The sequence below is a fragment of the Crocodylus siamensis genome, chromosome 5 (assembly GCF_052110815.1).
Source record: "Crocodylus siamensis isolate JL-2025a chromosome 5, ASM5211081v1, whole genome shotgun sequence".
Classification (NCBI taxonomy): domain Eukaryota; kingdom Metazoa; phylum Chordata; order Crocodylia; family Crocodylidae; genus Crocodylus; species Crocodylus siamensis.
In genome coordinates this window covers 49174508-49202077 of record NC_143399.1, presented here as the reverse complement: position 1 = coordinate 49202077, position 27570 = coordinate 49174508, and the positions used below count along the sequence as shown (strand labels likewise).

The 27570-nt window shown below is 49.5% G+C and overlaps 1 protein-coding gene and 6 non-coding genes across 14 annotated transcripts in view; 1 reads left to right on the top strand and 6 right to left on the bottom strand.

Annotated features, from left to right (window-relative positions):
- SEC16B (SEC16 homolog B, endoplasmic reticulum export factor) overlaps positions 1-2246 on the top strand; it is an 86218-nt gene extending 83972 nt beyond the window's left edge. For all 8 annotated transcript variants that reach the window (XM_090047266.1, XM_090047267.1, XM_090047270.1 and 5 more), the window contains one exon: positions 549-2246. In XM_090047266.1, the coding sequence (XP_089903392.1) occupies positions 549-623 (75 nt within the window). In that variant the 3' untranslated portion in view covers positions 624-2246. The remainder of the gene's footprint in view (positions 1-548) is intronic.
- Positions 2247-3466: 1220 nt separating this feature from the next.
- On the bottom strand, positions 3467-3765 carry LOC149864064 (Nuclear RNase P). The gene has a single exon (XR_016442792.1).
- Positions 3766-8599: 4834 nt separating this feature from the next.
- LOC149864063 (Nuclear RNase P) lies at positions 8600-8918 on the bottom strand. The gene has a single exon (XR_016442790.1).
- A 911-nt stretch (positions 8919-9829) lies between these two features.
- LOC149864062 (Nuclear RNase P) lies at positions 9830-10117 on the bottom strand. Its single transcript, XR_016442791.1, has one exon.
- A 2980-nt stretch (positions 10118-13097) lies between these two features.
- On the bottom strand, positions 13098-13426 carry LOC149864061 (Nuclear RNase P). Its single transcript, XR_016442788.1, has one exon.
- A 5021-nt stretch (positions 13427-18447) lies between these two features.
- Positions 18448-18774, bottom strand: LOC149864060 (Nuclear RNase P). The gene has a single exon (XR_016442789.1).
- Positions 18775-20067: 1293 nt separating this feature from the next.
- On the bottom strand, positions 20068-20384 carry LOC149864059 (Nuclear RNase P). Its single transcript, XR_016442793.1, has one exon.
- Between the last annotated feature and the right edge of the window lie 7186 nt (positions 20385-27570).

Here is a 27570-nt window from a genome sequence, read left to right as displayed (position 1 = left end):
GCTTTCTGAAAGAGCTGGGAGATGGGTCAGGGGGACATACCCAAAGAAGTTCCACTGTCACACTTTGGGTCTGGCTCGTACAAGTGAGAATGGCTGGAGTGTGGTCTTTCCCTGTGAGTGCTGGGGACATGGTGGTGTAATCATACCAGCCTAGTCCTGGAATAGCTGAGGGTGTATAAAGAACTCAGTTAAAGGTCCTTAAAGGCCCAAGGGGCATGAAGAATGCTGGGGTGGGCAGGTGAGGACCTGGATGTGGGTCTGTTTTTGGAATAACAGGTTTTTGCAGGCTGGGGTTGATTTGCACTGGCAGAGCTCTATGGGAAAAGCAAGCAGGGCCCTTGTCTGCCCTGCACCTGCCCTCAGTCAGTGCTGCCCATCCATCATATTCAAGAGCAATGCAATCAAGCAAATAGAACTGGGCTGTTTTCAAACTGCTTCTGACTCACTGAGCAGAAGGCTTTTCGTTTACCTACCAAAATACTGTATGTGCCATCCATTGTCAGTCAGCCACACTATTGTCTCACTCAGGATATTTCTGTCCTTTCCAGCTCTTCAATGCTGTATCCCCTGGACTGAGCCAACCAAAGCGGCTTTCACAGCGACGTTACCCAACCCTACCGTGACGGGTGAGCCTTGGGCTGTCTCCAAAGCCTCTGATGCAGCAGAGGACATAAGTGGCCTTGCCATGGGGATAGAAACATTTGTACTTAGCTCCCTGGTCTTGTGCTCCTTCCTTTGGGCTTTGTAAAAGTATTTCCAGTGAACAGGCTTCTCCTTGCAGATGGCATCAGCTTGTGGGGGCAGGGTGGGGTTAGATTCTCTTCTTTCTGAGACTGAGCATCCATCATTTTAGTTGTGATCGCCCAGGTTGAGAGTCATGGAGAGAGGATGTACAAAGATTCTCCCAGCTGCAAAACACAAGCACTCACTGTGGAATAATAATACTTAACAAACGAAAATTCAGGCTGGATTTCAGGAGCAGCGGCCTAACAGTGACATCTCCAACAGTGGGGGATCCTCTCCAAGAGGTGTGATGGAGCCTCATTTACTGGTATTCAGTGGTCAATGCACTGGTATCTGTACTTCTGGGAACAATCCTGTGGTGGCAGGCGGCTGGACACAAGTAACGTAACTCAGTTGCTTCAGTGTCCAGTTTCCGTTGCATATGTAATTGCAATAATGACATGAACGACTGCATGGCCATTCTGTAGCTGCCATGCAGGACATCAAAGTGCAGGTTACACACTTGCTCCCAGAGTGGTAGAAACTGGAAGTGTGTGGTCAATACAGGCAGCCTCTGGTAGAAGTAGCCCGTGGCATTCAAATGCCTCCCTGGGTCAACTGGACAAGAAGGGTTGTTTGTCTTTAAAAAAGCAGCTTGTCTTTCCTGACCAGAGTGACACTGGACGTAACAATAAAGCCTATGGACACTGGGAGTTCTTCCCTCTCCCACAAAATACTCATCGTTGTAACTATTCAGTGGTGACTTCGGGGAATCCAAAGATGTCACGCCTTCAAATTGGTGTATGATTTCTGATGGTAAAGGACATATCTGTCTTGTCTCTCTAGTGACATACATGCTGTATTTGTATTAAATGTTTTTGAAATAAATTCCAATGTTTTTCAGCCCTGCCAACTTGCCTGTCTGCCTGCTAGGCAAGCTCAATCTAAGTCAAAGATATGGCATCAGTTTGGCCCTTTCTTCCCTAATCCATATGGAAGGATTTGAATTCAGCTGGGTGAAGGTTTTTGTCTAAATCTTTACTTTGGCCAAAAAATGTGCATTGAGTGATACCAAGCTGTTTCACAAATTCAGTGAATTTGTGGCACTGGATTCTTCAATAAAACAGGAACAATAAAATAAATATGTTTTGTTTCAACCCTAAAACATTTCAGGTTTCTGATTCAGAATTACTTTCTGTTTGAAACTTCTTTCATATTTTTATATATATATAAAAAAGGAAAAATCGAAATAAAGCTGAAAATCAAAATGCTTCATTTGTCCTCAAACGATTTTTTTTTGAGCCATTAAAATTTTTTTTTCAGCTTGACCAGCAAGAAAAAATTTAAAATCATTTTTCAGAACTGCCAGGAAACCAAAATATCCATTATTTACATAGTTCTTGATGTAAGCAATCTAGGCAATGAGCCCTGATATTAATGTTTGTATGGAATGTATCTGAATTAAGTGGCTGGTTGTCATGGAAACCTGCTTTAAAGAATAAAAATACTGTGGTCCAAATTCACCCTTGGTGAAACTCCATTGACTTCTGTCCAATTATCCCCCATGATAAAGTTGGTCCAATCTCTATTTATATACCCAGTAATCTGTCTTTTTCTCTTTATACGGAGGTTCTGGACCTGTGCATTTGGATGATGTTTGCAATTTACAAATTAGAAACTACACTGGTACTTATGTAAATAACAATAATGATACATTACTTAACAGTGGGAGTCTGAAGGTCCCGCAGTTTATGAAATGTGACACTAATATCTTGGGGGTATTATTATGAGATATTTCATTATAAGGGCATCTCATTACAAATTGTACATTGGGAAAGGCAGGCAGATGGAACACTTTGTGCCTGCTAAGAGATACTCTGCCAGTGAGGGTGATTACATGGTTTTTGAAACTGTGTGTCATGACTGAGGGAAGGGGATGCAGAGGGATGTAAGGATAGACCTGAGTAATTATGCCAAAAATGTCGAATTATGCAACTACTCTTCCTCCTTCAGACACACAAATGATAAAAAATGGATATGCAGTTGTTCTTTATCCTGCACTTACACCTACCCTTACCTGTAATCATGTGAATCACTCTATTACCATCAGTGAAGCAACTTGGGCTTAATTATTATGCAAGTAGATAAGTCTTGTAGGATCGGTATCTCAGATTATGCTTGTTAGCATGGAGACCTTGTCTTTGTGTAAGTTAGTATAGCAGCTGGCCTAATGACTACATGCACAGCCATTATAAAAAGGGTTCTCTTTTTCTAGTACCCTTGATCATGACTCTCCTTGACAGTTTTTCACTGCGCAGCTATAATTATGTATGGCAAGGGCTCCAGCTGGTGTGGACTAGTGCATGGGTTAAGGATGGCAGGAAGTGATTAAGTCCTTTTCTAATAAAACTATTTTAGAAAGAGCAAAGCCCAAAGTGAAGGAGGGTAGAGGTCCAGCTAAGGTAATATCTGGCCTTGGACAGTTTCTAGTACCAAGGATCTTGAACAAGGATGCTAGAAACCCCATTGTAAATGAGTTTTAAAGAATCTGCTAAGCGAAGAAGTACTTTGCCATCCCAGTAAGGTTGGTTTACGCTTTGCATCTCTTCCAAACCCTTGTGTATTTGTGTTTAATTGATTCTACCCACTGTAGATTATCAGTATGAATTCCCAGTCCTTGCTTTGAGTCCTGTGCAGTGAGTTCTTCAGATTAATATGTGTAATATAATCCTGCACAAAAGGGTCAGTGGGAGAATAGTTTGAATTACCTGTGAATAGTTCACATAAGGGCTAGGACTTATCCCATCGGACTCAGGTGCCAGCCATGAATTTGTCTCAAAGCCCTAGAAGGGAGGTGAGCATTAGCCAGGGGAGGTACCTTGCTTCTTGTTCCCCAAGCTGTATCCCTAGGCAGGGGCCCACCTCACTAATACCTCACACCCCTGTATCAGGAGGTGTCCTACAAGGGCTCTTGTCTCAGACTTTCAGGAGGTAGTGAGGATGAAACCCAGCAAGTGGCCTCAGTGGTGAGTTTCCTTCTAACTCAGAGAAGAAATGAAGGAAACTCCTAGACAGCATGTGAGGCTTGGAGATATATAAAACTTTCAGGTCATAGTCAGCTTGTGAGCAAGCCCAGCATGCATTTCAAAGATATGCTAATTAGAATCCTCTCTCCCCTCCCCCCCCCTTTTCTTTCCCACCACCTGTGAATATCATACTCCAGCTTTTCAGGAGTTGGGGTGATAGCTACATGTTCCCACCAAATATATAAACCGGTGGGTGTGCCTCAGGAAGACCTTGATTGATAACCAATACAAGTTATCTGAAAGTACTTTCTTGTTATGAGCACCATGAAAAGGAAACACGTTTGCACTTGGACTAGTTGGTGAGAGGTGTGGGAAGTGAACACTAAGGCCTGAGGACACAGAAGGACCATACATAGCCTCCCGGTGTCTGTGGTGAGTCTCTGTAAAGCCTTGTTTCTGTAGTGTTAAGAAACAAGAGGCCAAGTTCTGCAACGTCTGATCACTGTACTGACTGATTTAGGCTGAAAGCTCTGTTATACCAACAGGTGTTGTGCTGTGATCTGAGAGACTCCAGGTAGTGGTTCAGTGAAGATGGATGCATTATGTATGCATGATAGATAGGTGGTGATGAGCCCCACAGCTCATATAAAGGTATTTTGTATCCGATTTGGTGTGTGCTATATGGTATATGAGCTTACCTTGCAGGCCCAGGTTCTGGTAATATAAATTTACATTGATTATGAATGCAGCTGTGAATGTAGATGTAGTACTGTATAGTCTCACACATAACTTGCACCTTTTCCCTAAAAACCAGCTGGGGAAAATTGGAGTGCACATTATATGTTAGGAAAAGGACTCCCTATGGGTCCAGAAATTTGGTTGTGGGGCAGAGCAGTAGTAGAATTAATTGGCACAGCTCTGGGAGCCATACAACTAATGCGGCCACTGCTCTCTCCCTCCCCGCAGTTGGCACCAAATTTCTGCACCAGAGGAACCTCCTTCTCCAGCTGTGTGCAAGGTCAGGATGGTGTCTGGGGTTGTTCTGCAACTGTACTTTATGCATTAGCTCCAACCCAGCACAATCCCAGACCTGCTGCACATGTCCAGAGCCAGTGTGCAGTGTTGGACCCAGCATTGGCATGCCAAATTGGATGCTGTCACAATACAGAGCTCCCTTCCCTCAACATATCAAGGCTCAGAGGTGCCAGCCACAAGCCTGTCTCAGGACTGCCTAGAGGATGGGCATCAGCAAGGGGAAGAGCCCCAACTCTTTAACTTTAGGTGGCCCTAGTGCAGAGGCAGGCAAAATATGGCCCATGGGCTGGATCTGGACCACCAGGCCATTCTATCTGGCCTGCAGGGCCCCTAAAACATTTAGAAAATTAATTTTTGCCTGCTCCTGGCTGCCTGTCAAAGATGACAGGAGCCAGGGGCAGTAGGACCCAGGGGGAGCCAGCAGTAGGATGCAGCAGCTCAGCCCCACCCCACCCCACCCCACCCCCAGCCATTTCCTTGCCTTCCTGCCCCAACCCTGCTCCAGCACCACGTGGCTCCTGGCTGCATCCTGGGACTGCTGGAGCACAAGGCTGTGTCAGTACTTTGGGGGGGGGGGTGTGCGTGTGTTTGTAGGATGAGTCCCACATGCACACCCCACCATACACATGAAACCACACCCCCCTTGCACTGCCATACATGCAGACCCCCACACCCACACCCCCTCACACACCCTAGCCACCCTGCCCCCAACATAGCCCTACACAAACTGCATACCCACTTACACCACACACGTCCACACACATACCCATATCCATACCCCTACACCTGTCCACCCCACACACTTACACCTTCCCCCAAACCCCACATCCCCACATCCCTCCACAAACCTATACCCACCTCCCTCTCACAATATACAAGAGTAAGACTTCATTTTATGCTGTTGTGCAATCACTGCTGTGTACGCTACACAAACGCATGTAAATCAGGACAAAAATATTTTTTTAAATCAAATTAATGACTGTTTTAGATGTTCACTTTTAGAATATAATTTGGTATTTTTCTGGTTCTGAGATGAAAAACCCCTGTCTGAAAGGAGTACTTCTGGGGGCAAGGGGAGGGACTTCTGGTGGCAGGGTTGGGGGGTGGGACTTCCAGTCAAAAGACAGTGATCAGGAGCCAGGACATTTGTCAAGGGGAAGGCTTACCCATGCAGCCCTTGACAGCTTGCTAAAACTCAGTAAGGTGGTCCTGCACTAAATATAATTGCCCACCCCTGCCCTTGCGGTACTTCACCCACCTCTGCCAAATAGTATCTTTTGAAGGCAGATGTTAATCAAGATCCTTCTACATCCTCTAATGTTCTCGAGTCCTGTAATGAGTCTTGAAACCATTATAATGAGGCTTGGTTGTAGGTATGAGGCTTTAGGTTAGGGAGAGCTGCAAGCAGCATCCCAGCAGGTTTTGCAAGGCTTATGGTATTTTTTTTTTGTAAAAGTATATGTCTATACATATATAAGGTTATCTATAGCTACACTTTACATATCACACCAGAAAAGGAAAAACCTTTCCCATTACAAATACCGCATCAGCACTCCCAGACACCTGCGCACCCATACAAAGGTCCACTGGCCACTCAAACCCATTACAATATTCACAATGCGCACAACACACAAAAAACAACTAGGTCCATGCTGGTCCCTCTGACTAAACCACACTTGCTTTCCACCCCTGCCCTGCTTGTAGGGTCACATACTCAGTTCAAGTGCCCTCTCCATCTTTACTCCAGCTCCCACTGGAGGAGCCGCTGCTGCTGTCACTGTTGTTGTCCTCTGTTCCTCTTGTCCCTTCCTGTTCTTTGCTGCTTTTGCCCCCTTCTCCACTTGGGAGGAGTTGGATGGTCCTGTGCCACATGTCTCCATGCCAGGTGACATTGGTTGCATCTTCTCAGTCCTCTGCTACCAATTCCGGTAGTAGGTCCAGAGTTCTCTCAGCACCATTTTCACGCAGCCCACTACCTCTACGTCCTCTGCCTCTACGTCCTCTGTGTCCATTTGTCTGTACAGCAGGAACTCACCCTTTTCCATACTTCCTTGGTGCAAATGCAGAGCCAGAGGAGGTGCTTGATTGTCTCAGTGGCCCCATGGCAGTTGGGCCACGGGCAGCTGGGTCTCCCCAGGTGCTCCTCTCTATGTCTCCGGGCCCCCACTGGTAGAGGTTGGTGGGCTATGAGCCAATTCAGGTCTTTGTGATCTTTGCACAGATCCTTGTAGTGGATGCACTCCCACATGGCCTGGCGTGCATCGCTGGGGAGCAGGTCCATGGGCAACATGGACCCCCTTAGTCTCACTGTCCCTTGGATCTTTCTGTGGCTTCTCATAGTCACTGGGTCTGCGTTCTGCAGGCCGTACACACTGCAGCCCTGGTTCAGGGTCGCATAGAACCATGGTGTGCCCATGATCCATGGTCTATGGTTAGTTGGGGTGAATACCCTACAGTGTCTAAGGATGTGTGCTGCAAAGTACCTTATGAGGCAAACGGTTTTAGCTTCCACGTCTGTCGCCAACTTGCAGATCATGCTTGCATACTTGGCCCACAGGAACAGAAGGATGGCTGGCATGTCCCTGGCCCTCTTGTCCTTGTACAAGGTCTTCTGGGTGACCTTTTCCCATTTGGAGCCCCAGAAGAAGACATATACAGCCCTCTGGATCCTGTGAGCAACCTGCTCAGAAGGGGGGAAAACCAGTGCGGTGTACAGAAGCACCAGTAACAACACTGCCTTTACAAGCATGACACGTCCCCCCCATTCCTCCGCCAATGGAGAGGGAACGCAAGTGCCACAGCCTCAGTTAGGAATTCTTTTTCCACTTGACTAGTCCAAAGCCTCCAGGGTTGCGGCCACTCCGAAGTGCCCCCCTACAATGCATAAACCTTTAGTGCAGGGGTAGGGAAAAACTGGCCCATGGGCCGTATCTGGCCCGCCAACTGATTGGATCTGGCCCACTGCTGCCCCTGTGGTGCTGTGCATGGTGCTGACCTCTGCCCACTCCTGTCCAAGGCAGCCTGTGCTGCATTCCTGCCCATGGCGGCCAGCCGGTCCCAATCTCCACCAGCATGCAGGGCTGCTTCTGGTATGGCTGCAGCTGCCCAGGTGCTGTTTGGCTCCTCCCACCTCCAATGACTCCTCCCTCTTCTGCTCCTGCTGCACTGCTCTTGGCTGGGAGCAAGCTGCAGCCAGGTGGCTTCTGCCTCAGTGCACGGGGTTCCAGCTCTAGCTCCTGGCTCCTTTCCACTCATTCAGCTTCCTGCAGGTGGCTGCTCATCACACTGGGCAGGTGTAGAGGGTGAGAAGCAGCCAGGAGCTGGAGCTAGAGCCCCATGCACTGGGGTAGAACCCATCTGGCTGCAACTTCCCCCCCAGCCCGAGTGGTGCAGCACGGGCAGGGCCAGGGTGAGGAAGGGAAGCCAGAAAGAGCACACACCAAATGCAGATGCTTCCTCAGCCTGATGAAGGGTATTTATACCTGAAAACTTGCTAAGAAGAATTTTTCCAACTATTTGAGTAGGTCTAATAAAAGATATCGGAGTTACCCAAAGAACCTTATCTGCCTGATACTCTTTCCATTGCTAACCCCAAGGGGTGAAAATGTTCCTGCTTGCAGGAGAGGAGGAAACATGTCAGTGAACATGCCCCTGGTTTGCATGGTGGTAAGTGATCAGTCAGGATGTTGGACTTAGCAGGTCCATGTCAGGCAGCTGGTGGTTGTTGTGAGTCCTTTGGCAAGCTTACTTCCAGCTGAGTGGGGCCAGACCACTCAAAAACTGTCACTTCAGTCTGTGGTCCAGAAGGGTTTTTGTCGGAAAAAGAATAGTCTGAACTGGGTTGTGAGCAGGAGGAGACAGGCCTCATCTCATGCCATTGGACTCAGAAGTGCCAGCCACAAGCCTCTCTCAAAGACTCCACAGGGAATGGACAGAGAAGGAACAAAACCCTTGTTCTTTAGTTTCTTGTGCCTCTCCCAAGGTAGGGCCCACCTTCCCTGGTACCTCATCCCCCTGCATCAGGGGGTGCCTTGCAAGGGCAGCTGCTGGCTCTTGTCTCAGACCTTCCCAGAGGCAGAGAGAAGGGAGTGAGCAGCACTCAGCAAGTGATCTCAGTGGTGAGCTTCCTTCTGACCTGTGGGTTTGAGGCCCCCAGGAAGTATATGAGGCTTGGGGGTAGGGAGAACTGTAAGGTGAGGGTGAGCTGAGAGCAGCAGCCCAGCAGGCCTTGCAAGAGTTTTGGTAATAATTAGGAAGCCTGTCTTCTTCCACTTGAGTAGTCCAACTTCTCCAGGGTACAGGGTCATTCTCAAGATGCCCCCCAGCAATACATGAACCCCTAGTGTGCATGTGACTGGATGAAGCCTTTCCTGTCAGTAAGAGAAGTGCTCCCAGCAGTCCTTCCACCTCTATCCCCATGGGTTAAAAGTCCTTCAGCTTGCAGGGCAATGGGAAGCAAGTCCCATGAATGGGTACCTTGTTTGCATGGGTGATGGTCCATCAGGGCATTGGACTTGGTAGGTCCATGCCCGGCAGCTGGTGGCTGCTGCAAGCCGTTTGGGAGGCTTATTTTCTGATGAGTGACAACTGAAGGCACATAAAAGGGAGGGACCATTTCCTTTGGAGATGTCTAGGAAAGAGAAGGTGAGGGGGTAATTGTGTGGTAGCACGGTAGAGTCCATGCCAATACGCCCAGGCACCTTCAGGCAGAGGGTTTTAGCACCTTCTGTGTCTGAAGCAGGCCACTTTTCGAAGTGGAGATAAAGTAAGGATGTAGTCTGGTAGTGGAGCTGTGAGGCCTTTTGGAGGCTTACTTCCTGGTGAGTGACAATTGATAGCACATAGACTGAATATAGTGGGGCTGTTTCCTCTAGAGATGTCTGGGAAGCAGAAGGGCAAGGAGAAAATAGCATGGCAGTACAGTAAGATGCTGCCTGGAGTGGGTCACTTTTTCAGGTGAAGCTCAGGGTAAGGGTGTGGTCCCATGGTGGAGGTTGTGCAGTGTGTGGATATGGGTAATAAGAAGTGCTTTTGTGAAATCAGGCTTAGAAGGAGAATAGTCTGACTTTGGCTGGGCATCCTGCGTGCAAGGACACAGGACTCGGAAGTTCCAGCCATGAGCCTGTCTCAGGACCCTGGAAAAGGGATGGTTATTAGCCAGGGGAGAAGCCCATCCCATCTGGCTTATATGCCCCTCAGGCAGGTCCCAGCCTCCCTGGTATCTCACCTCCTTGTGGTACCCTCTGAAGGCATCTAAGCGTTCTTGTTTCAGACCTTCCCAGAGGCAGTGATTAGCACCCAGCACATGGCCTCAGTGGTGAGCTTCCCTCTGACCTGAGGACAGTAAGTTCAAGGGCAATATATGAAGCTTGGAGATACGTAGAAGTCTGAGGTGAGGGTGAGCTGAGAGCAGTGGTCCAGCAGGCCTTGCAAGGGTTACAGTAATCAGGAATCTTTTCTTTCTTGCACTCCTTGTCGGTTCAGAATGGCGGCATCTCCAGGGTTGGGGCCATTCCCATTCCCATTCCCAGGGGAATGCCCATTCCCACTAGCAATGCCACCTACCGGGTTTATGTGCATGCACCCAGGTAAAGCCTTTTCTGCCATCAGGAAAAGTCCTCCAGAAGACCCTTTCCATCTAAATCCCTCTGGGGTCAAGGTTCTCCTGCATGTAGGACAGTGGGAAGATTATCAGGGAATTGGTGCCCAGGTTTTGTGGACTATGATCACTCAGGGCCCTGGACTTACGAGGTCTATGCCACAAAGTTGGTAGTTATAGTGATTCCCTGTAGGGGCTCATTTTGCATTGGGCAGAGTGGGGAGGGGGTGGAATATTATATGGACCACTTGAGAGCTGCAGTGATACTGTTACCTGTCACAGCTTGGGCTCCCCATGCTCCAGCTGGTGCTGCTGTGGTATAGGCTTCTGCTGGGGGATACTAATGCATGTAGGGGTTGTGAGCAGAGTGAGAGCTCCAGGAGCCAAGTTGGAGGGGATGCCAAACTCTAAAGAAGGAGCCCTCAGTAGGATGTGGGGGTTCTGCCCCAGGTTCATCTGCTAGAGCCTGCACTGGCTCCGCCACAGCAGCAGCTGGAGTGTGGGGAGCCCAAGTTGTGCCAGGTACCACTGCTGCTCTGGCTCTGAGTGGGTCCACACACTATTCCACCATATTGTGGAATATTGTCAGGGAGCCATGTCAGGAAGCACTGCTGCGGCTGAGGATGGACCACTGGGGTACTGCAGGAGTCCCTGGGCTGGTGAAAACAGCTGGGAGGGCTGGGCAGAGAGCAGGTGCAGGGACTTGGTTCCCTGCTGCCACCAGGCAACCCAGGGGAAGGGGAGGAAACTCAGGGCCATGCTTAACTGTCTTGAGCTGCAGGCCGTGGGGAATGCCTGAGCAGGGGGAGGGAACCTGCCTGCCACTGCTGCTGGTCCTTGCTGAGCCTGGCACTCTATCGCAGCTCCTTTCCACAGCTGGAGCCTGTGTGACAGGGGTCACCAAACAGGGCTGGACAGAGAGCAGGGACAGGAAAGAGAAACCCACCTACCACTTCCATTGCCTGCGGCTGAACCTGGCACCCTGGCATCCTGGAGCTGACAGGAGACACTGTGAGGTTAGGCAGGGGCCAGGGGCAGGAAGGAGGGACCTGCCCTCCACTACAGCCCGCTGAGCCTGGGGGAGCCCAGAGACGCTCCTGCCCAGCTTTGGTGGCAGGCTGTAGGGACCTTCTGCAAGGGGAGAGCAGCAGTGGCAGCTACTCTGCTTCTGCCCCTACTCCCAGCCCAGCCTCCCCTCCCTCTGGTTTCCCCAGCTGGCCAGGGGACTTGAGCTGCACTGCCTAACCCCTGTCTCCCCATGGTGTGAAGGGCAGTGCCAATAGCATCAGCTGTGCTCTCCCTTTCCAGGTCCTAGATCTACCCATGGCTTGCACGATGACTGGCCCAGGGCCACTTGTCAACTCCATGTAGCAGAGCTCTGTCTCATCTGGTTAGCTGCCCCTTTCTCCTGTCCCCCAAGAGATGGGCTGAGTTCATAGATTTTATAGGCTTCATAGACATTAGGGCTGGAAGGGACCTTGGACGATGATTGAGCCCAGCCCCCTGCTTCAGAGGCAGGAAGTTAGCTGGGGTCAAAGGATCCCAGCAAGATAAACATCCAAACGTTTAAACATCCAAAGAGTGCAGAGGAGGTGCATGCACCACCTCTGGAGGCAGTCTATTCCATGCCTTGGGGTCTTTGACAGTAAAAAAGTTTTTCTTTATGTCCAGTCTAAAAAGGTCTTGGAGGAGTTTGTAACTGTTTGACCTTGTCATCTCTTAGGGCGGTCTGGTAAACAGATGTTCCCCCAGATCCTGATGTACAACCCTTATATACTTATCAGCTTCTACCAGGTCACCCCTGAGCATGCACTTTTCCAGGCTGAAGAGTCCCATGGCTCTCAGCCTCTCATCATAAGGCATGTTCTCTTACACTCTGATCATGTGCGTGGCTCTCCTCTGGACTTTCTCAAGCTTTTCCACATCCTTTTTGAATTGTAGAGCCCAGAATTGGATGCAGTACTCCAGCTGCAGCCTCACCAAGGCCGAGTACAGAGGGAGGATGACATCCTGGGATTTGCTTGAGAAACATCTATGGATGCAAGCCAGAGTTTTGTTCACTTTACCTGCTGTGACATTGCATTGAAGGCTTGTGTTCATCTTGTGGTCAATCATGACCCCCAAGTCCCTTTTGGCCACAGTGCTAGCGAGCATAGCACTGCCAAGGCTATAAATGTGATCCAAGTTTTTTTTTCCTGAGGTGGAGTACCTTGCATTTTTCCATATTGAATGTTGTCAGGTTTTTATCTGTCCACTTTCTAAGCCTGTCAAGGTCAGCTTGGATCACCAGCCTATCCTCAGGTGTGGATGCTTTACCCCAAAGTTTGGTGTCTTCTGTGAACTTGGCGAGACTGCCAAGAGTGAGAGTGAGACAAGAGTGAGAGTGCAAGTTGGATGTGCCTTGGTGGGTGCACAGTGGAAGGGCGCAGGTGCTGCTGGCAGGGTTGAAATGTGGCTCTCACAGAATCCTAGGTGAATTGGCAGGTGTGTAAGATTTGGGGGAGAAGGAGTCTTGGTTAAGGAGGGACCTGACCTCGCTGTCCATATAGTTGTGCAGGTTGTAGGCATTTCTGTGGAGGTAGCGGGGACTGCAGGCATGTGTGCGTAAGGGAAAGGAGAAAGGTGCTTGGCATGTGGGTGAGGTCACTGTGTGGGAAGAAGCAGGGCAAGGGTGCAGAGGGTGTGTCATAAGAAGGGCTCTGATGTGGAAAAGGTCAGAGGGAGAGTAGTCTGAATTGGGTTGTGAGTCCTGCATGTAGGGAGCAAGCCTCACCTCATCCCATTGGACTCAAAGGTGCCAGCCATGAGCCTGTCTCAAGACCCTGCACAGGGCATGGGCATCAGTCAAGGGAGGAATAACCTCCTCTCAGACTTCTTGTGCCTTTCCCTTGATAGGGCCCAGCCTCCCTGGTACCTCATCCCCCTGCATCAGGGGGTGCCTTGCAAGGGCAGCTGCTGGCTCTTGTCTCAGACCTTCCCAGAGGCAGAGAGAAGGGAGTGACCAGCACTCAGCAAGTGACCTCAGTGGTGAGCTTCCTTCTGACCTAGAAGCCTGGACTTTCTAGGGAGTATATGAGGCTTGGGGGTAGGTTGGACTTTGAGATGAGGGTGAGCTGAGGGCAGCAGCCCAGAAGGTCTTGCAAGGGTTATGGTAATCAGGAAGCCTCTCCCTTTTGCCCTCCTGTGAGCATGCACCCAGGTGAGGCTCTTTTGTCAACAGGAAAAGCCCCCCTTGCCTGCTTTCTGGCCCACAAAAGCCTTTGCATCCCGATCCCTGTGAGGTGCAAGTCCTCCAACGTGCTGGGCATTGGAGAGCATGTCTGCTATGGGGTGTGGGACCCAGGATGTGCAGGGCCTTGGGCTTAGGAGGTGCATGGTTGGTAGGCAGAAACTAGGGTAAGTCCTTAGGTGGGCTCATTTCTGGCTGAGTGCCAAATGAACAAGACAGGTCTTTCTATTCATGGGGAGTTGCAGTTGCTTGTGTGATGGCTTGGAACAAGAAGAGTGAAGAGGAAATAAAGTTAGGCCTTGTACAGGCTCATTTTTGGCAGTGTGGCAATAGACGTGGCAGTGGGTGCAGTGGGGAGTGGCTGCTTCAGGCAGCAGTGGCTGGTGGGAAGCAGAAGGGGAAGTGGGAATTGCTTAGTAGCACAGTAGTGTCCTTGCAGGAGCTCCTGGGTTTTTACAGCAGGATCTAGCTCCACTGTGCCTTTTAGCATGTCAGATGTCCTAGTGGAGCCAGGAGACTTGGGGTATAGGTGATCCTTTGCCGCATGTCCCCCTGAGGTGCCTGTTTGTAGGAGTGCAGCTGCCCAGACACTGTCCTTGTGTGCAATGACACAGGGGAGTGCTCAGCCCCTGCCCTCTCTGTGCTTCCCAGGACAGCAGCACCTGCAGTTGGCCTAAAGGGAGGAGTGGAGCAGGCTTGTGGAGGTGTATCAGAAACAGGGATCCTGGTATTCTCTGTTAAAAATCCATAATTCTCTGATTCAAATCTGAAAATCATTGTTTTTCTGTGATTAAAATGAGAGCCCACTACATATATAGAGATCAGTTGAACACAGTGTTTTATAAATATATTCACAATTTTAAAGCAATTTGGAAGCCTACCAGCACCTGAATTACCAGTTGTGGTGGGTTTGCCATTATTGCCCGGCAAGTCCAGGGCGGAGAAGCACACTTTAGATTGGTGGAACATTTCCACCAGTCAAGTAACAGCTGGGAGTGACTTGCCCCATCCCGGCCCAGAGGGTGGGGGCGAAGAGCCCCTGGACCTGATTGAAGACTGCGTTTTGCAGGTATGGTGGACTTGAGGGGCGGGGCCTCCAGTGTAAATAAAAGGCCAGCATGCTCGGACCACTGGGCAGACGTGGCGAGGGATGGCGAGGAGAGAGAAGCTCTGGAAAAGACTGTTAACCAGACCTCACCTGAGCTTTGGTGGTGTGCAGATTGGCACATGGTGCTCAGGCTCTGGGCGCTGCTTGAGGTAGCTTGAGGTTGCAAACACAGAAAGTGGCTGCGTGGGGCAGTGAGTGGATCGGCAGATGGTGAGCTGGCGCTAGAAGGAGCTCGAGGCTGCTTGGGCCCCACACGGTGCACAGGTTGGTGCATGGAGAGCTGACCTTGAGGCCAGCTTGAGCCTGCTCAAGTTAGCTCTGGCTCTAGACCAGGTAGCTGGAGCCCCGCAGTGTGACTCAACATTAAACTAAAAGCACCGTGGTGCCCAGAGCAGGACCTGGGAAGGGGAAAGATCCCCGGTGTGAGGCCAAGGAACCGGAGCCAGTAAGGGCTCGGCTCCTGTAGGAGCTCCCTGGGTGCCCAGTGCAGGGCACAGGGCCATCGGGGAAGCCCTGGCGGGAGGCCAGGTGGACCCAGAGCAGGGCATCAGGCCATTGAGAGGAGCCAGAGGCACCATTGGAGAGAGGCCCTTGCAGGACTGGCCACCAGGGGATGAGCTTTGCCTGTATTAGAGCAGGAGCGGGAGTTGCTGAGGAAGCAGGTCCCTCAGGGGAGGAGGGTCTGCAATTTCCATCCTCCTCCATTTTGTGGGGACGTGTCCACATCCCAGGGTCCTAATGGGGAGGGGCTGAGCACCCCACTGGGGTGCTTAGTGCACTTAATATTTTGTGATTGATGTTTGCTTCATACAGTTGATGTTAATATAGTTATGAGTACTCCTTAAGGGGGTTTATATTGGTTTACTTGTTTTCATTACCTAAAAATGCTTACTGCCTATTATCTGAACATACCTGTATTGTTGCCTGTGTACGTCTAGTACATTGCTACCTCAATTTACCTGGGTTTATCTGAGTTGATGCTTATATGTATTTGCTGTGTTGATGCCTTGACTTACCTGTTCCAGGGTGTTAATGTTCATCTGTGCGTGGGGGAGGGGGTAATTATTGCCTGTGCTGTGGATCACCTGTACTGAGTTCCCATTTACCTGTTCTATGTTTTGCAGTCCCTCGAAGTGGTGCAATGTGTTGATTGCAGGTTATTGTATATGGTGTCACATATCAATTCTACTGTAAATAGTTAACATCTCATTTATATTTATTTTAGTATAGCAATACATTTGTATATAGATTCATAGATATTAGGGTTGGAAGGGACCTCAGTAGATCATTGAGTCTGATCCCCTGCATAGGCAGGGTTCAGATGACCCCAGCCAGATGCCCATCCAACCTCCTCTTGAAGACCCCCAGGGTAGGGGAGAGCACCACTTCCCTTGGGAGCCCATTCCAGACCTTGGCCACTCTAACTGTGAAGAAGTTCTTCCTAATGTCCAGTCTAAATCTGCTCTCTGCTTGCTTATGGCCATTATTTCTTGTGACCACTGGGGGTGCCTTGGTGAGCAGAGCATCATCAATTCCCTTCTGCACCCCCATCATGAATTTATAGGCAGCCACAAGGTCGCCTCTCAGCCTTCTCTTGTGGAGGCTGAAGAGGTCCAGGTGCCCTAGTCTCTCCTCGTAGGGCTTGGCCTGCAGGCCCTTAACCATACGAGTGGCCCTTCTCTGGACCCTCTCCAGGTTATCCACATCCCTCTTAAAGTGTGGCACCTCCTTGGTTCTGTTTGTCATGCATCTGTTGATGCACGATAAAGTGCAGTTAGCTTTGCTGATGACTTCATCACACTAATAACTCATGTTCATCTTCCAGTCCACCAGGACTCTGAGATCCCTTTCTGCTTCCGTGGTATCGAGCAGGTCATTTCCTAGGCACTAGTTGTGCTGGACATTTTTCCTCCCTAGGTGCAGCACTTTGCATTTCTCCTTGTTAAATTGCATTCTGTTGTTTTCTGCCCATTTGTCCAACCTGTCCAGGTCTGCCTGTAGTTGTTCCCTGCCCTCCGGTGTGTCCACTTCTTCCCACAGTTTTGTATCATCCGCAATCTTGGACAGAGTACGCTTCACTCTCTCGTCCAAGTTACTGATGAAGACATTGAAGAGTGTCGGCTGAAGGACCGAGCCCTGCGGGACCCCACTGCCCACGTCCTTCTGGGGGATACCAACCCATCCACTACCACTCTCTGGGTACGACCCTCTAGCCAATGTAATCATCCAAGTCACAGCCTCTTAACTTGTTCACCAATATGGGGTGGGATACTGTATCGAAGGCCTTCCTGAAGCCTAAGTAAACAATATCTACCCCTACTCCTGCATCCAGGTGTTTTGTAACCTGTTCATAAACAGAAACTAGATTAGTCAGGCATGATCTACCTGCTACAAACCTGTGCTGGCTTCCCCTCAGCATAATTTTTCCTGCTGGGCTCTCACATATATGAACCTTAATAATCTTTTTGAGTTCTTTGCCTTAGTGTTCCTAAATGAGGGGCAAGACAAGTCTCACAATGAGATTGTAGAGAGACAACAGCTGGGTGCTAGACTACCAAGCATTGACCAAGCGATGGTGCAGAGTCACTTGGAAGGACTGGATGCATTTAAGTCAGCAGGCTGGGGTGAGCTCCATCTGAGGGTACTAAAGCCACTGGCTGATGTCATTGCACAGCCACTGGCAAGAATATTTGAGCACTCGTGGTGCACGGGCCAGGTCCTGGAGGACTGGAAAAGGGCCAGTGTGGTCCCTATTTTCAAGAAGGAGAGGAAGGAGGACGTGGCAACTATAGACCAGTCAGTCTCACCTCCATCCTTGGCAAAGTCTTCAAAAAGATTATTTGCGTTCAGCCTTGTCCCCCCTGTCTGTCACCAATTGTTTTTGCCCATTCAGTAGTTGTCCTATTCCACCCTGGGCCTTCCTTTTACTCCCTATATATCTGAAAAACAATTTTTTGTTATCCTTAACTTGGGATGCCTTAACTTGGGATGTCTTAACTTGGCATATAGTTAAGGTTAAGTGGTTTGTCCCAGCCTCGCTCTACGGCGAAAAGAGGGAATTGCTCCGCAGTGGCAGGCCCCTCTCACAGCACTCTTGGCTGACCACCCCATCCCTTCCACTCGCTGACAGAGCACACACCCCACAGCAATGTCATTACCTGCGCTCTCCTTTTCCAAATACTGAATCTACCCATTGCCTACATGATGACTGGCTGGGAGCCACATGCAGGCTCCAAGTAGCAGATCTTTGCCTCCTCTTGGTTAGCCTCTGTCAGCAGTCCCCCTTTCTTCCATCCACCAAAAGATGGGCTGAGTTATCAAAGCTTCACTTCTTCCCAGGTGCGAAGGCGCTGTGAATGGGAGCAAGATGGGCTGTGAGGCCGAGGCCTCGCAGGTATGTAAGCTGGATGTGCCTTGGTGGGTGCACAGTGGAAGGGTGCAGGTGCTGCTGGCAGGGTTGAAATGTGGCTCTCACAGAATCCTAGGTGAATTGGCAGGTGTGTAAGATTTGGGGGAGATGGAGTCTTGATTAAGGAGGGACCTGACCTCGCTGTCCATATAGTTGTGCAGGTTGTAGGCATTTCTGTGGAGGTAGCGGGGACTGCAGGCATGTGTGCGTAAGGGAAAGGAGAAAGGTGCTTGGCATGTGGGTGAGGTCACTGTGTGGGAAGAAGCAGGGCAGGGGTGCAGAGGGTATGTCATAAGAACGGCTTTGGTGTGAAAAAGGTCAGAGGGAGAGTAGTCTGAATTGGGTTGTGAGTCCTGCATGTGGGGAGCAAGCCTCCCCTCATCCCATTGGACTCAAGGGTGCCAGCCATAAGCCTGTCTCAAGACCCTGCACAGGGCATGGGCATCAGTCAAGGGAGAATAACCTCCTCTCAGACTTCTTGTGTCTCTCCCTAGACAGGGCCCAGCCTCCCTGTACCTCATTCCCCTGCATCAGGGGGTGCCTTGCAAGGGCAGCTGCTGGCTCTTGTCTCAGACCTTCCCAGAGGCAGAGAGAAGGGAGTGACCAGCACTCAGCAAGTGATCTCAGTGGTGAGCTTCCTTCTGACCTAGAAGCCTGGGCTTTCTAGGGAGTATATGAGGCTTGGGGGTAGGTTGGACTTTGAGATGAGGGTGAGCTAAGGGCAGCAGCCCAGAAGGTCTCGCAAGGGTTATGGTAATCAGGAAGCCTGATCAGGCACTGGCCAGGTTGTGCCGGCTGGGCCCTTTGGAGTTCTTATTGAGTGATGTGACTTTAAGTATTGCTACAAGAAGGACAGAGGCACAAATGCAAGCATTGGCCCCCGGGCGCCGGAGACCCATGGTATGTCCCTGTCTCCGCGGTGGGGGTCATTCTCAAGGTGTCCACCAGGAATGCATGAACACCTAGTGGGTCTGTGTGCGAGCGACTGGATGACACATTTTCTATCAGGAAGAGAAGTGCTTCCGGCAATCTTTCCACCTGTATCCCCATGGGTTGAAAGTTCTTCTGCTTGCAGGGCAGTGGGAAGCAAGTGCCGTGAATGGACACCTTGTTTGCATGGGTGATGGTCCATCAGGGTGTTGGACTTGGCAGGTCAATGCCCAGCAGCTAGTGGTTGCTGCGAGCCTTTTGGGAGGGTTATTTTCAGTGAGTGACAATTTATGTTACATAAGCTATGGGAAGAGGGTCCGTTTCCTCTAGAGGTGTCTGGGAAGGAGAAGGGTGATGGGGAAATTGTGTGTGAGCGTAGTAGGATGCTTCCTAGTGCTGCCAGCTAGACCTTCAGGCAGAGAGATCTAGCACCTGTTGCGTCTGGAGCAGCCCACTGCTCCATGTGAAGCTGGGTTAAGGATGTGGTTCTGTAGAGGAAGTTGTGTAGGGTGTGGTTTTGTGTAATCAGAAGGACTCTTGGGAGAAAAGGGTCAGAGGTAGAGTAGGGTAAATTGGGTTGTGAATCATGTGCATGGGGCACAGAACTCATCTCATCCCTTTGAATTCAGAGGCCGCGTCCACATGTGCATGGATGGTTGGTCCCCCAGGGACAATTAGCAGCAGTACACCTTGTACCATCACTAGTTGTCCCTGGGGAACACCTGAGCCATGAACTCTCTGGCATGCAGCAGGTTACCCTGGGTGGGGTAGAAGAGGCTGGGCCCAGCACTGTGCTGGCCCCAGAGCCTGTCTGGGGCGGGGGGGTGGCTTTTGGGGCTGCAGCAGTGGTGGTCTTGTTGCTTAGAGCTTGGCTGGTTTTGAGCACTGTGCACTGTCCCTGCATGCACCACTGCTTTTTTTTTTTTTTTGCATGGGTCTTTTTAACCCCTGGATATCCAGGTGTCAACCCCCATCCTTACACTGTTCCCTTGCAGCGAGGAGAACAGATGAATGTGTGGTATGTGGTGCTGCAAGCATATCTGCGGTGCCACATACTGCACAGCTGTGATTGTCGATGCAGCCAGAGGTGCCAGCCATGAATCTGTGCCAAGACCCTGGAGAAGGGGTGGGCAGCAGCCAGTGGAGAAGCCCCTTCCAGTCTGGCTTCTTATGTCCCCTCAGTAGGGCTGAGCCTCCCTGGTAGCTCACCTTGCCATGTCAGGTGGTGCCTTGCAAGGGCAGCTACTGGCTCTTCTCTCAGACCTTTCCAGAGGCAGTATAGAGAGAATGAACAATACTCAGCAGATGATACTTATTTTGGCCCAGATCAAGCATACTGACTATTTGCTTGGCAAGAGTATCTAGGTCCAAGAAGGCAGTTTTCCTTAAGCCTCTTGGGAATAATTGCTCTTTTGGTGTGGTTGAGCACTTGCTGAGGTGTTGGGGCTTAAAATGGAAATGGGAGGCTCTTCCCTAGCTTGCTCCTATAAACTTGGGGGCCTCTGGCCTTAGGCCTGCATGTAGGATGCCTGCCAAAAGACTTTGAAACTATCTGAAGCTCCTGGTGGGAGGGAGGATGGCTGCTGGTTGTAGGGCCACTTATGGCTCTGGACTGACTCATGGATTTGGACTTGATTTGGCTTGGAACACAAAACATTTCTTTAAAAAAAAAAGGATAAAAAGATGTTCTTAGTGGTGAACTTCCCTCTCATGACACAACTGAGGGTCCCAACAGCTATATATGAGGTTTGGAGACAGGTTAAATTTTGAAGAGAAGGTGAGGTCAAAACAGGAGCTGAGCAGCAGGCCTTGCAAGGATAAGTATGGTAAGTAGGAAACCTTCCTTTTTTCATTGTTTTTTTTTTCAAAATTGCAGTATCTCCAGGGACCTTTCCCAGGCTCCTTCTTATAATACACAAGGTCTGAATGGTCTGTTTGCTTATGCCGGAGTGAAGTCTTTCCTGTTTCTTGGAACAGTCACCTCCAAAGCCTTTCCATCCCAATCCCTATGGGGTGCAAGTCCTTGTGCATGCTGGGCACTAGAACGTATGTCAGAGAAGAGGTGCTTGGGCTGTGTGCCACGATCATTCAGGCCCTCAGACTTAGCAGGTCTGTGCCAGGTAGACAGACTGTGGCTGTGGTGAGTTTGCCTGGACTCATTTCTTGGTGAGCAGTGATTAACAAAGGTGGCAACTTGTGTGAAGCAGGAGTGGGACTTGGGATTGTAGTACCTACTGTGTCTGCAGCAGATGAGCTTTTCCAGTCTCAGGGTATGGCTGGTCCATCACCCCATCTCTCTCCAGAGATTCTTGTTTCTATTCATGTTGCTGTCCAAGCACTGCCTAGAAGGGGAGCTGGACAGCTACTCACCCACTGTGTACTTTGTACAGGATAGTACTGCACATAGTTTCACTATGTCTTTTCCTGGGCTGCCTTGGTAAACTGCTGCTGGTAGTCTCCACTTCTTTTAAAGACACAGGAAGGGGAGGAGAGGATAAGATGCACTGAAGTGCACTGAGTTGCTCATGGCAGAGCTGGACAGCTCCATTCCCAGGGCAGCCCTGACTGCAACAGTGCCAATCGCAGGGGTGCAATTATCTGCTCTTGTGGTTGCAGCTAGTTTTGTACACCCTCCCTCACCCCACCCTCCCAAGAGCTGGCACCTGGGACTGCTACCCTGGTACCCACCCCCAGTTATACTACTGTATGGCTAGGCTATGCCTCTCAGGAATGTAGAGGTTCCCCTCCCCAGGCATCTTCTGTCAAATAATTTATTCTTATGCATCTGAGTGGGAACTCATGCCCCTGGTTTGGGGCAGTGTAGGGGGTTCCATGTTGATTCCTGCAGTGGTAGGGAGGAAATAGTAACATGTACCCAGCAGCTTATTTCACCTCTTGGCATCTCTCTAACCTTAACATCCATGCAGCAAAAACAATGCAGGAGGTGCCAGCATCTTTAAAATGTGAGCTCAGCAGGAGCAGATGCAGAATCTTAGCATAAATGGGGATACGACCAATGTTTTCTTATCCTCTCCTCCCCTTCCTGTGTCTTCTCAATGTAGGGGTATAGCGGAAGTTCTCTTTTGCAGCTGCTCATCTTTCCTCCGCCTGTGCAGTGCTGGGGAACAGATGAATTTTGAATAGAGTAAGCAAATACATGAATGGTTTTTCCCTAAAATATGGACAGCCAGCCCACTGATTATGGGCTGAGTCTTCACTGTGGTATTGCTTCCTGTCTATATGTTTGAGTCACTGCCTTACTGTTGACAACTTGTACTGAAAACACTAGCTTTGAGAGAAGCAGTTTTTTCCTCCTGCTTTCAGGAGGAGGCTGCCAGGCGCACTGTGTCCTGTATGAGGTCAAGAGAAGTCCCATCCTGCAAAAAGAAGCCTTCATTTCACCTGCAGCAGTTTTTTTGGCAGGAATTATACTCTGCTTGATATGGTACTGTGACCCTTTCCAACACAAGTAATTGCTGATGGCGGCAGCATCTGGTGGCAGTTTCCTAATTAGGCTGAGTTTAATGCCAGGAGCTTTATTTGCAATTCTAAAGCTTCCCTTTCCCCTTCTTTATTCTGGAGCAGAGATTCTGCTCTAACAGAGGTGGGTGAGTGAGCGGCACAGCTGACTGCTGGGTGTACTAAGGCTTACTCTTGTGGGAAAAATGACATAAGCTATTCAGAAACAAGTTTGCATTCATGGGCTTCCACATTATGCATCACTCAGTTACTGGTAAGGGTGCTAGCATTTCAATTAGCACTGGCCCCACATTCGAATTCTCCTCACGACCAATATTTAGGGAAAAATTTCTGGATCTGAGTTTTGACTTCTCGGGTCAGAGCTCTGGAGAACAGGAAATGCATATTGGTGTGTTGTGGAAAGGATTTATCAGCATGCGTGTGAGCTGAGTGCATTATTCATGAACTATGCAGGCCATCTCAAATGAGTGCGAATAAAACCTTTATCCCATGCCATCAAGTAAATGACAAATTTTAAGAGAGAAACAATTATGGAGATATTTTAGGGAGCATTTTAAAAATGAAAGACTGTTTCTTGTATCCCTGCCCTTGTAAAGGTAACTGCTTTAGTAACCATGAGGACAACGGTGAAGAGCACCAAGAGACAAATTAAAATGGATACATTTAAAACACCTCTAAAAATGACAATGCATAGCTTTTTATTTTAAAACATAACGATAACATGACTTTAAAGTGATCCTATTGGGCCTTGTCAGGGCTGGAAATAGGTACCATCTCTCTCCCTGGAAAACTGACTCTTTCCTCTTTCTACTACTGGTGTAACACTCTCATTTCTTGTACTTCAGGCTGAGGTTTGCAGGGTAGGAGGACTCTGAAGGCATTGCTCTTTCTGGATCCCCAAGGCCTCAGGAAGACCGCAAATCTGCCCTGGGACCTACAGTGATGCTGGAACTGAAGCAGTTCTGTATGCTGCCATTCTGGTTCTGATGTGTACTTCTCACCCCTAGCCCCAGTGCCTCTGTGCATCTCGTATGTGAAGGCTTAATTGAGTGTCTTTTGAAAGTAGTCCTTGCTTGTCTTCTACCTTGTCTGTACTGGGTTAATACTTCCTTGCTGGTTATGGTGCTTTTAGGAAGTCGTTACATCACTCTTATCCTTTTACCTGGCACCGAAGGTTTGGACTGAGTGCTTTTTTGTCCTGGACCAAGAATCTAGGTGGAAAGCATATAAGATGCAAGCAGAGAGAACAATGTGCCATTGTGAGCAATATCATGTGAGGTCCAGGGTGTTTTCCTGGGTTTTTTTAGTTTTGGGTGGGGGAAGTCATTGTTGGGAAGAAACGTAAACCATGAGGCAGCAAGGGGATGGGAGTAAGGAGCAGATAAGACATGATGGTCAGCTGTTCTAGGGGGAGTCAGGAGTCTTGGGCTATAGGTGGATGTCAGCCTCAATTCTGCAGCAGTGCGGAGTGGTGCAGTAACAGTTTTTTGCCCCTGAGCAGTTTTTCAGCAGCACCACTTGCTGCTACCCAAGCCCTTCTTGCTCACTCTCTCTCTTGTGCCCCCTTACTGCAACCCTGGGTTCTCCTGCTGCCAACCTAATCACTGGCAACAGTCGGTGTCAATAGGAATCAGTGGTGAATGGTAAGAGGTGGCAGTTGTAGTAGGGGGACAGGGGAGCAAGAAAGTAGCTCCCTCGGCACAGAGTGGGGAAGGCTAAAGCAGCAGCAGATGGCTTGGAGAGGTGGCAGTGATTTCTGGGTTGAAAACAGCAGCTCACCTTCAGAGCCAGCTTCCTTATTTCAGCTCACTGCTCCTTCACAGGTTACCAATTCCTGTTTTAATGTGTGCAGATATTCAGATGCAAACTTCATCTCACGCCCTATTTACAAATGAAGCAGGGTCTCCATTAACCCCTGCAGCTGCTTTGGAGGTGCCTGAACATCACTGCTGGCTGTTGTCTCTGGGGCTGTATGGCACAGTTGTGTTTTCCCTGTTGGGGGGATGAGATGCATTAGAGCCGTGCTATCGTACAGCAAGGTATGGGATAAAATCATTGCAAAAGCCCAGAGGGGTTAGCAGGCACTGTTCTTCATTGGTTGCTTCAGTTCTCTTCACATCTTTCTGGCAGGGAGACTAGCAACCAAAATAGGTCATCAGCTTCTCTACGCACATATCCAGCTGGAAATCTTTGCCCCAAAACACAGAGGAGGCTTGATTCTCAGCCAGTATAAACAAGTGAATTTTCACCTCTTTCCACCATGTGAGGGTCTGGCTCCTAGCTTGAAGTCCTAGGAACTGACAGCCGCTTTCACTTGCAGGAGGTGCAAAATCCACATCACAACACAATAGTAGTGGTAGAATGAGGCCTCTTTGGGATCACAGAATAGATGTGAGGGTGAGAACTTTACTGTGTAGTAAAAATAGATTGGATACATGACACACATCCATACTATTTGGTCAATCACCTGAATTCAGGGTAAATTCGTTCCTTGACAAACGTGTAGTAACTTTACCACTTTTCCCCATCCATGTAACTACTCCCCTAGGCAACGTCATGCCAAGAAGCCCTTTGCTCAAGGCAGGCAGACTCACTTAGTGGCCATGCCCTGTAATAATGCCCATGGCAGGCAGTTTGGGTGAAGTGGTTGCCTGCCCAGTCTTTACTACAGAGTACAATCCAGAGGCAATGATTTTGTTGTAATCACGTTGTATGTCCACACCCAGAAACATAAGCCTCTGAATCCTGGGATTAGGGCACCCTAATTCTTCTAGTGCACAGGACTTGTGTGCTGGAGACAGAGAGGGTTTGCTGTTTTGCATACAGAAAGGAGGACTCTGGCTTCCTGACCTGTAGCTTATACAAAAATCAGAGAAATGAGCAGCTGAACACGAAAGCATTTCTAATCTTCCCCTAACATCCTCCTCTTTCCTCTGGCCACAAGGTGTCTCCCCCATACCTCAGCTTAATGCTGGGGCCTTGGGAATGAAAACAGCTTGTAAAAACAAGGAGGGAGAGGATGTACCTGCTTTGCCTTTCACTCACACATGCACAGATTTCCCCCTCCTTTGCCCTTCCTTCCTCCCCCAACCAAAAAAGAGACCCACTGCGGTCCCAGAAATCCTTGGAAGCTGGAAACACTTAATAACTCTAGTTTAAAAAATACCTTTGCTTGCTTGTTTCATCAGCTGCCATGGACTTGATGCTGTCTATCCTAAAGTTGGAAGCAAACAGAGGCATCTGCTTAGAGCGGGAGCCAGGGTGCCACAGACAAGAGATCCTGTCCCACAAGGAGAGCTGGCTGAGGCACGGGAAGGCTGTATTGTATCAGGTTGCTTCCCTCTGCATCCACTCTTTAGCAGGACTGATCATTGTCACCGTTTTAGTGACTTGGTGGAGGATAATGTGTAAGCAGCAAAGTCCTGGGTCTGCCCCCAGGACTTCTCTATAGAACAAGTGGGGAGAGGAGGCAGGGAGAGCTTCCTAAGTTAAGATGAATGAGGTCTTCCAGCCCAGCTCTAATTGTAATATTATGGGGGCTTTAAATATTGCCAGAGAAATGAAAACTCTTCAAGGTTATTCATCCCAGGACTAGAAGGCCCTGCCCAGAGGACTGAATGACTTTGGAGAGCAACACGCTGCGCCATGCTGTACAGCTCCCTGGGGGAAGCTGGTACTGTCTGTCCTCGATATATCAGAAGAGCAGCCAGAGTGCTCCTAGCCTTGGGCAGCTCCCAGGAGCCATTTGAAGAGTGACCTGGCCTGGAGGGCCAGTGTATGTGGGTCTATGCATAGATCTCCTTTTACTCACCTGCATTATGAGAAATTGCCTTCTTTCTTCCAAGCCTGGTCAAGGGCTCTCCACAGGGCAGGGGACCTATGAGCAAGGTGGGAGGGGTGAGATTGAGGTGGCTCTGGGGGTAGGATGAGCATTGTTGCTTTCTCCCTTGGAAAGGGGCTGGAGAAGAGAGTTGATGGAGTCAAGGAAAGAGTTGCCTCAGATAAGCAGAGACCTCCACTGACAGGAGCTAGGACAGGGCTACGAGGCTCAGAACCTGACAGGGCGCTGGGGGAGAGGGCGCTTGATCTGGGCTTCCTGACCATGTGGGATCTGCTTTCTTCTGTGTGGGAGCAGACCTCACCCCTTTGCCCTCCTGGTGGCAGCATTTGGGAGGAGCTCTGCAGGGTGATTTGGCTCTCTACATATTATGCAGGGAAACAGAAACCTGCACAGAACTTGGGTGGGGGAAGGCTTGGAAAGGGGAAAACTTAATGACAGAAGAGTCTTCCTAATCAGGCTTCTCAGCAGAGAATCAAGGGGAGGCGCTGTGCTGTCAGCACCATGCAGGGAGTGCTGGGTGGCCCTGGGGACTTGGTGGGGCTTTTCCCTCCCATTGACTGAAACACTGCAGAAATGGGACAGTTGGGTGCTTTCAAAATCTCTGTTTTGTCACTGCAGATTCTTGCCTCTCAGGTGCTGTGAATTTCTGAAGCTGGTTAGAGAGCCCTCAGCACAGAGTCCAGCTGTACTAGGGGGACCACTGGGTTGAGATTTTCAAAGCCTCCTGAGGGATTTGGATCCCTGCTTCCTATTAAAATGAATACAGAGCTGATGTCAGAATCCCATTAGCCGGCTTTACAAAATCTCAACCTTTCCATTTCACATGAGCTAGATTTGTGTGAGGCGCCTGGAAACACAAACACTGATGCACCAGATGCCCTTTAGATTGAGTTGCCTGCCTCCAAGAATGGCCAATGTGCAATGCTTCAGTGCAGAGCGGCAAAAGGGAAAAAAAAAATCAATCCATTGTGCATGCAGCCAGTTGGGCAGTGAAATGTTGGAGAGCTTCTCCCTTGACCCTCACGGTGATTGAGTAATGTCTTCAAGCATATGATTGGATTACCGTTAGCATAACTGCAAATGCAGTTTAATGGTCAGACAATTATACAGCCACAGTAATAAGAATTGCCTAGATTCCTTCCTCCAGCCAGACCTACGTGCTGAGCTCCCTCGAGGCAGATACCTGCCTC